General features: G+C 43.8%; 1 protein-coding gene across 1 annotated transcript; it reads right to left on the reverse strand.

The window, feature by feature from the left end:
- Positions 1–3,134: 3,134 nt before the first annotated feature.
- On the reverse strand, positions 3,135–6,705 carry LOC142906327 (CUB and zona pellucida-like domain-containing protein 1). Its single transcript, XM_076053905.1, has 8 exons — positions 6,618–6,705; positions 5,890–5,961; positions 5,094–5,278; positions 4,900–5,000; positions 4,226–4,528; positions 4,038–4,134; positions 3,544–3,715; positions 3,135–3,292 (listed from the first exon to the last, which is right to left on the reverse strand). Exons 1-8 carry the CDS (start codon positions 6,688–6,690, stop codon positions 3,189–3,191), a joined length of 1,107 nt encoding a protein of 368 aa, XP_075910020.1. The 5' UTR covers positions 6,691–6,705; the 3' UTR covers positions 3,135–3,188.
- Positions 6,706–9,360: the final 2,655 nt, after the last annotated feature.

Raw genomic sequence — 9,360 nt, forward strand, 5'->3', positions numbered from 1 at the left:
TTAGCAGTTTCCTGTCCACCAACAATCTACTACATCTAAAACAATCTGGGTTCTGGAAAAAATGCAGCACCACATCTGCTGCATTAGACTCTTTGAATCAAATTTACAATAGCCTTGATAATAAGCAGTACTGTGCCTGTCTTTTTCTTGACCTGTCCAAAGCTTTTGATACAGTTGACCACAACACCCTGCTTAGTAAACTAAGTTGCCTCGGTTTTTCCGAGAACACAGTACAATGGTTAAAAAAATTACCTCTTTTCTCGCACCCAAACTGTATTCACAGATGGTTGGAGGTCAAACAGTGTTAAGATAACAAAAGGGGTTCCACAGGGTTCCATCCTCGGCCCCCTCTTGTTCTCTCTTTATGTCAATGACTTGGGCACTGAACTGGATCATTCCAGGGTAAATCTTTTTGCAGCTGACACGATACTGATTACTGCTGGCCGCTCTTCGGATGACGTGATTGCTAAGCTCCAGGGTGATTTCAAGAAACTACAACATCAGCTAGTTTCTCTTAAACTAGCCCTGAATACCTCCAAAACCAAGGTGCTATGCTTCTCTCCGAGACTAAAGCAGGAAGTTATTTTTCCCCAATTACATTCCTTGAATAATTATCAAATAGAGCAAGTCAAGATCTATAAGTATCTTGGGGTCATCCTGGATTCAAAACTTAGTTTTCAAGATCACATTGATTATATTGGTAAAAAGACAAAAATAAAAATTGGTTTTCTGTATCAACACAAGCACTGCTTCCCCCCAATGTTCCGTTTGGAATTGATAAAAGCTACCATACTGCCTCTACTTGACTACTGTGACATCGTGTATAAATCAGTCCCAAGTACTGTACTGAAGAAGCTTGATTCCATCTATCACTCGGCCTTAAGATTTGCATTGAACTGCCCATATAGGACTCACCACTGTGATCTCTACATTGGGTCAAACTTAACATCTCTTAATGTTCGACGGCTTGTGCACCAGATCTTATTTATTCACGATGTACTTACAAAAAATTCCGCAGACTACCTACTGGATCTCCTCTCTGTTTCAAAGAACAAATTTGACCTCAGGTCTTTGCTCATTTACCAGCTTCACATTCCCTATTGCCGTACTAAAACTGGAGGAAGGGCCTTTGCTATTGATGCCCCTAGGGTCTGGAATGCTATTGCCAATAAACTGCAACTTGAATCACTACCTATGAGATCTTCACTCAAAACTGCTCTAGAGGAGTTGTACAACCATAGCTGCCACTGCTATTCAGTGGCCTAAATTATGGCTCTAGATTTTGGTGTTATAATTAATTTATGTAGTTTATTGTAAAAAATTCGGTCACAGTCCCTATGATCACTGTTACGTTAAATTTATGGCTTTTATTTTGGTGATTTCGAAAAGTTTTTTTTGGTTTTGGCCATGTTTTTGTTTATTGTAGTACGGAGTTGACTGATGGCCTTAATCTTAGTTGTCTTGTGGTTGTTGTTGTTATTTTGACTTGCATCCCACTGGGATTTTTACACACAGCGTTGGTGTACGGTGCTATTTAAGGAATATTTTGATATTTTTTTCCTGTATTTTCTATTTGCACAGTCACATAATCACTTTAAGATGTTTTCTTGTTCATGTTTTTTGTTTGTTGCGGTTGCACCCGATTCAAGAGCCGAATGGCTCACAGGGCTATACCAAATAAATGAACTATGAAATGAACTATGAACGTCACTCCAAGGAACAGCGGCTGTTACAGGTACGACAGCCCCGGCGGAAACCAGCTTGAGTTTAAAATTTCTAAGCTATGTAATGGCAGATAAACGGAAATGTGTTGTTTCAGCTTCAAATCAGAAACTGCATATTATGCCCAAATTGTATAATCGTTTTTATTAAATATAATTTTGTAACAAGACCAATACATTTACTAGGATGTTTTCTTCTGTTTAACTCACTTTTCTTAAGTCAAACGTAATTTATACATATGTAATGGCAAGAGAGCACCAAGTGCACTAGTGGCCACAGGAGGTAATGGCAGGAGTATCAGTTATATCCTTAGCTCTTTCGGTAAAGTTACGTTGAAGGGAAACAATAAAATATTAAAATATTTAAAACAATAAAAATTCTCACGACGTTTCGACCATAACACAAACGGTCATCACCTAATGATAATCGCCTGATGACCGTTTGTGTTATGGTCGAAACGTCGTGAGAATTTTTATTGTTTCATATACATTTTATTATTTTATTGTTTCCCTTCAACGTGACTTTACCGAAAGAGCTAAGAATATGAATTACTGCAGTCACAAAAGCTTTAAATCAAAGGAGTATCAGTTGTGAATGGCCTGGTTGAGTTGAACGCAAGAATTAGGGCCATTGCAGTCGGGTAACATGAACGGGTCCTCAATAAGGTGCCTTCAAGAGATGCATGTCAAATCGCCATTACACCAGTATTAGTTCTAGGAATGGATCCACAAAATTCATGTTTTGGTTAACTGTCATTAGTGCCAAGAATGGAACGTATCTGTACATAGGACTGAGGTTTTAGAAAGATTCAGTGGCATACTTTTGATCATATCTTACACATCTTCAGGCCCTATATGGCATGAGATGGGTAAGCAAGTAGAAACGAGTGGATGGGATGTAAAATGGTGGTGGCAAAGGCGTGGAATACGCGATGAAAATTAAATTTGTATATTGATAGGCGACTGGAGTTGGTGACCAGGAACACGTTAGGCATGGGGCAGATAAGGGTCAGCTGTGGCGATCAAGTGGGTTTTTGGAGAAAGCACAGTTGTCAGATAGCATTTATTGCTAATGTTCTTTGTAAGGATTCAGGGGATCAATTTAGTCCAATTGACCTTGCCAGTCCTAATGGTGTTATATTGTGAGAGTCTTGTACCAAGTTATGCTCGCTCGATCCATTAGAAGCAAAATGTTGTCAATTGCATTGCTTTCTTTCTCCAGGGGAGATACCTCGTGGTTGTGGCAGCTACATTTTAAAGATTAACACGTCAGCTTATATTGGAGCTGCTTGCATTAAGATCAACCCAAACTGGATCTTTCAAGGCAATGTTTATTTTAGTTTCTACCCAGGAGATAAGCATGCAAGGCAACGAGGTGTAGACGTTATGCAATAAGCACCAATCAAGCCAAAAACCGTTTGAATCCTTGCTTTATTCCATGACGTGGGTACATGTTAATCATCTGCATCACTTCTTAGCCAGCATTCTCTTCGAAGCAAAACCCAAGCCCAAGAGGATGATGGAAGCAACCACTGCAACGGCCACGACACCAGGGTAGTTTAGGATCTTCGCTGTAAAAGGGAGAATAGACGGGGAAAGTGGGTTAATTGGACGTCATAGAAATACACTTAACAATTAGACCACACCAGGATGCACTTAAAACTGGGAAATCATTTAAGAAATATGCAAGTACTCAATTGTAGCTTGCTGGATTGACTCCACCGCTAGAGGGCCTAGAGTATTGAAAGACCTGGCCTAAAGCAAGTGCAAATCATCATGTTGCTTTGAAAACCAGCACGACGCTAATGAGAGGACAACGCACAGCGGGATAGGGCGGCATCCTCGCTGTAGACAAAGGGTCCTCTGGTGAAGATGTAGACCGGGGTATCCACGGTTTCCAAGCTGCTCCTTCTCTTCCTGGCCAGACACCCTTGCTGGCAGCGAGAGGCAGTCAAAGAAGCCTTGCAAGCTATCATTGCAGCGTGGACGTACACCTGCAGAGCATAATGAAAATAGGGAGGTTTTTAAAAAAAGGCATTTGCAATTGAAGGGGATGTGAATGCCCCAGAGATAAAGATTCCTGCCAGGTTTAACCATGGGCAATTCAATCATCAGTAAGCAATGTTTGACCATGAGGACCCGTTTGGCCAGTTGACGTTAATAGAATTGTAGATTAAAGAGGAAAAACCCATTTCAGAACACAAGTCCTAAATTTGGCGCAAATGCGAGAAAGTTGCAAGGCTAAGTGTCGCCAAGGCTAGACCCTGCCACGTAAAACTCGTGATCGCTTTTAGCATGGTGGGACGTTGAGCTCACGTATTTAGTATCTTGAGCAGTGAAGGCGAAGGCTGGGAAGGTGAAGCGGCGGGCAGTGCCGGTGATGGTGACGTTCACGGTGCTGTCACGCAGACAGCTGGAGAGAGAAAGGCCACAGATTAAACAGGTGGTAGGCTCGAGTACATTCAAGCCATAGTCAAGCACTAGAAAACAGAAAAGCTACGCACCCCTCTTTCACGAGATAGTATTTCCGCGGATCAAGGGGGTCACTGGTGGGAGTTGCATAGAGGTCGATGGTGAACAGGGTAAGGCCGAGGCCAGTCTTGAGGGACATCTGGAGATAGAGGGTTTGACGCAGCTGCACCACTAGGGGGTAGTCGGTGGGCAGGAATGGCGCCAGGAACGTAAAGCTTTTGTAGAAATCCATCTTCAGTTCCAGTTCAGCATAGACGGTCTGGTTGAGCACAACCTTTGTGCTGTTGGGCTGGAGTGCCAAAGAAGACAAGAGCTTCGTCCTCGGAATCTTGCAGCTATTATAAAAAGGGGATAAAGGGAAGAGCATCAGTGTTTAGGTCTGAAGACATTAAATCCTATCATTACAATAGTAGATTTCAGTTCAAATTATGGCACATCAAGTACTTGTTCACGTGACCAAATGGATTACGTGAATAAGTACCAATAATAATGTTTTTCAGTTCGGCAGCAAGTTGTGAAACGAATGACAAATTTAGCTTTTGGATTAGATCTTTAATTTGGGAGGCATGCCAATCAGGACAATATCCAGGAAATGAACGGAAGGGTCGTCACGGCAGGCTTGGTCACGCCATTACGTGGAATGGCAAGAACGCAGTTTAGAAGACTGCGAGACCGTACGTGTCAAGCATGACTTTTGGTTACATACATTGCATTGACCATGATGTACACGAAGTCGTAGGTGATGATGCCAAACGTGGTACTGGGCAGAGAAATCGTTTGAGAGAAGACGAGGTCTGTGCTCGTTTCCTGTAGGGGGGAAGATACAAGGCACATTAGATTTGTTTTTAAAAAGCAGGCAGTTAAGAAAAAGCACTTAGGAAAAAGTTTGATATTAGAGACCTCAAAGAAGGTGCCACATTCTCCGAGCGAGATGTTGAACGTGATGTACGGTCCAGTTTCCGACAATTTGCATGCAGGAGTTGCAGAGTTCATGACGAGATCAGAAGCGCCGTAGCCCAGCAGGACGCTTTTCGCGATCTTGGCAGACATCCTCTCATTGACGCACTGCACCTCATAGGTGACACCTGTACATCAGTCCATTAGGAAACTCAGGACATCAGCTTCACAAAAGTTCGAAGCACATATGGACATACAAAGTGGGTCTAATAGATCGCAAAATACTCATTAGGAAGAACAAAGCGCGGCATTTAAACATTTCTGAAATGAGACGCATAACCATTAGCGCAGGCCGAAATAATTCGAGCCAATGCCAGTGCATTGAATGTTGGTTATTTTTTCCAACTGGTTGGTGCTGTGGTTTCAAGGACTAGTCCGTTCTTGAGCTGGTGTATTACATTAAGCAGAGCAGGTCTCGTACACGAAATACTGCACCCGATAAACATTGCATGGGTTCAACCACCTACAGCTTTAACTACATTAGCGCAGCCAATATTTTTATGACCACGCCCTGAAGTGGTTAATTAGACTGCAATGAATATTACCAATACACACACCTGCTTGTCGCCTGCACCCTCCAAGCACATCATTTCAACACCACCTTTGGAAAACTTCAGCAGTTGCACAACTGAACGCAATAAACGACGCAACAAACCCTACGGTGCAGATATGGTCCGAGGCATCAGAAGTGTGATGACTCTAGTGGCAGTCATGTTTACGTGCAAAGCATTGAATATACCTGCTGGGACCGTAGATGGGGGCAATTCCTCATCATCGATCGCCCTCATGCCACGATTAGCAGCTCGATGTCCTTTAAGAGAAGAACGACACAAACGGAAGTTAATGTCACGTCAAAATAAGATTAGAAACAGCTCGTACACTCGTGCAACAGCGCATCTTCGGTTTAGTCATTACGCTTGCTTGACACACTAGGTCACGACCAAACTTCTCCCATTTTGCTAACCAAGAAATGTAACTGAAAGTTATTTAATTTAAATAAAAAACTAAGTTCATTCTAAAGTCAGATGGAAGTTCAAAGGAATACAGAGGGAATGAGAGTTGCTTACCCCTACCTTACAGCACACCAAGCTCGAAATTGTTCTGCTCAACATACAAATGGGTATTGGTTAAACATTCTAACGCTAAAAAGGTCCAAAAAACTGCCGATAGCAGGAGGTTACGTCGGAAAACTCCCAAATGGTTAAATTTACGATGGGTGACGTTTAATTTTACTCAAATGCGTTCACACGAAATCCATCCTAGTGTGAAGATTGCCAGTCAATACGCAAAAATGCGACGCCATTCTCAATGATGCTTGTGACTAAACAAAAAGCGTAATGACCAGTAAAAACAAAAACAATTCAATCCGGCAATGCATACAAGTTACCCCACGGAGTTCTGTGGAACCTTCAACGATTTTTTTTCCAAGTGAGAGACTCTGCAGTGAGCACAGTGCGAAATCCTCACCCACGAACCCAGAATCCGCAGACAAAACACCCACAGCACAGAGTACCACGACCCAACGAAGAAAAACCGCCATCTTAATGCTCACGCGAGATAACCTCAATGGGTGTCTTGTTCGGCCATTTATAATCGCTAAGCGTTCCCTCTGATTGGTCGCAGTGGCACGCTGTTCAATTAACTTTCGAGCCACTTATTGTGTTTCGATTGCAATGCAATTACATGAGTCTAGTATGCACGCATTTCTCGTCAATGAAGGAGCGTACAATAGCTTGTATTGAGGTGGATGAGAACAGCTTGCAAGGTCATAGTAATTAGGTTATTTGATTAGATTATAATAATATGCACTGTGGAATCACTTTTATTACTTTTAATGAATGTGTTGAAATTGTATGCGTGAATGATTATACTCCACCAAACATATAATTAAACGTATTTATGTGTCCAATCTTGACGCATCTTGCAAGCTCGGCAGGGCTGAACTTGGTTTGTGTTTGGATGATTGACTGTCAGTGCATCAGGCCACAGATTGCGGAGTAGCTGGGATATTGCAAAACAGCAATCTTCTTCTTTCGTGTGGCTGATGTACATGCAGAGCAACAACTACAATTTCACATTCAGGTAATCAAGCCAGTTAACGGCGTCAAGAATAGCGGAGTGTAACGCTGTGACGTATCCATCGTATTTGTGGATCGGGCATTACATCGATATATGCTGTGCGGTTTCTTCTGCGTTGGGTCTAGCAATGGACTCAGCTCATATCAACAGTTTTTCATTTAGTAGGACTGCCTTTTGGGTTGAATCTATATTTTTGGAGTCTTCATCAATGTCCTCTCGTTTTTTGGGTTTTCTCAGAGTACGAAAGTTTCCTCCCATGTTTCCAGCACATATTACTGGAATTGGCTAAATACTCTAAAGCCCTTGATGGCCCCAGACAATTCCATGGAGGAGTTAAAGCAGCATCTACAGCAGGAGTTAATGCCAAAAAATTACGTAATTCTCCGGCTGCCCCAAACTTGTCTCGCCACCTATGCATATTGTTCTTCTGGACTGACAAGTTATAGAGGAGGTTAACAACTTTTATATCTCGGCATTCTTCGTCACTTAAGACTGTCTTTTAGGACACACATGGACCGCATGGCCAACAAGATAATAACAAAATAATGTTTTCTTAAACCGAAACAGACGCTGTATTACACCTCGACATCGCCTTAATTTCTAGTTGTAGCAACAATCCTGCCCAAATTTCATTATTGTGACATCATACACCGCCTACCATATAACTCTGTACATTAACTTAAATCTGTCCTCCCTTAATATCTAGAGAGACCATCACTGGGCAGTCTTCATCTTAAATGTCCTCTCAAGCAAATCCACCAGTTTCGGAAAGTAACACTCCCTTCCTCCGACTCCCACCCATAGCCCTAGAACTGCCCTCTTTATTCTTACTTAACATTGCATTTGCTAAAATTTTGTTTGGTAAATAGTTTTTTCACTTTACTGGAATATCCTTGCCACTTATGTGTAGCTTGGTTTCCTTCCTTCAATCTCCCTCTTTATCTTCCTATTAAACTAAAATACAGGGCTTACTTTTGTGGTGAGCCCAACTGATTCGCAGACGTTGTTCTTTAGAGGCAACACTTTTATTGTAACATCAACCCGTTAACACAAAGGGGTAACTGCCCCTTCATCAGATACAGCCTAGGCTGCTGACTACCCAGCGAACTACTCTATACGTAGGAGTTACAGCGATGAAGGGTCAGACCCCCACTCAGGTTCCCGACCGCGTGTTTATGCCTCGTAGGAGGTAGAGCTTCCAGCTTGTAGACGTGGAGCTCCAGCTTGAAGAATGCAGCGACCCTTTTCCCTCTCAGGGACCCACCTTATATCCTCCCGGGTCGGGGCCGCTCTGCCCTTGGCCCCGCCCGCCTTCTCGAGCTTTCTAGCTCCCTCCCGATCCCTCTCGAGAGCTCTCCCCTGACACGTGATCACCGCCTAGTCCCCCCACCTGGGGCCCTCTCTGTGGACACTTCGGATCATGTATCCACGGGGTCAACCAGAGTGCCATGGCCCGGGGCAACCCTGCCCCTGGGCTGACACTCTCCCACTCCCCCTTGTGGGAGCCCACACTACACGCTATGCGTGGTGTCTGCGCTATCCCAGCGCTCACCAAGCCCCGCTATGCCTGGTACTACACCCGCATAAGGGGTGTACGTGATGACAGTGCATCGCACGCCGTGCTGTGCGAGAGCCGGCCTCACACAGCAACCGACCCGGTGATGTCCACGATGTAGGGACATCGCACGCCACGTGCCTTACAGTGACATCCCCGATGTCACTACCCTTGCACTTGAACCTAACAGTTGTCTGGCGCATCTTGCTCCCGCATGTTTACAGTTTTTATTCGATTCACGTGTGTGTTTGGCACTGAAATGAAAATAAACTTTACTTACATCTGTACCTAACTTTTTCTGGTGCCTCTTGCTCTCATTATATTGAGTGGACGTCAGCCCACATTGCCACAAAGCCACTCTGCAGCCTCCGCCTCCTCTAGCACGTGTGGGGCAACCACTCTGCACTGACGCACTTCACAGCCGAAAATAATGTGCGCAATGGTGTCCTGCTCCCCGCATTCACACGGTGACCTGTCACGTTGGCCCCATCGAATTTCGGAAGCGGCACAAACACCCTGGTCACACCGCAAGCGGTTTAACTCCACCCATTGGTGCCGTAAGAGGTCGAAACCAGG

The sequence above is a fragment of the Petromyzon marinus genome, chromosome 63 (assembly GCF_048934315.1).
Source record: "Petromyzon marinus isolate PM22_M1 ecotype Great Lakes invasive population chromosome 63, UKy_Petmar_22M1.pri1.0, whole genome shotgun sequence".
In the NCBI taxonomy this organism is placed as follows: domain Eukaryota; kingdom Metazoa; phylum Chordata; class Hyperoartia; order Petromyzontiformes; family Petromyzontidae; genus Petromyzon; species Petromyzon marinus.

Bases quoted from the DNA above. Each gene is read 5' to 3' on its own strand.
- LOC142906327 (XM_076053905.1), bottom strand. From the start codon at position 6,690: ATGGCGGTTTTTCTTCGTTGGGTCGTGGTACTCTGTGCTGTGGGTGTT. The intron at 5,962-6,617 runs GTGAGGATTTCG...CTTCTCTTAAAG, and splicing joins TGCGGATTCTGGGTTCGTGG to GACATCGAGCTGCTAATCGT. The intron at 5,279-5,889 runs GTATATTCAATG...ACTGATGTACAG, and splicing joins CCCATCTACGGTCCCAGCAG to GTGTCACCTATGAGGTGCAG.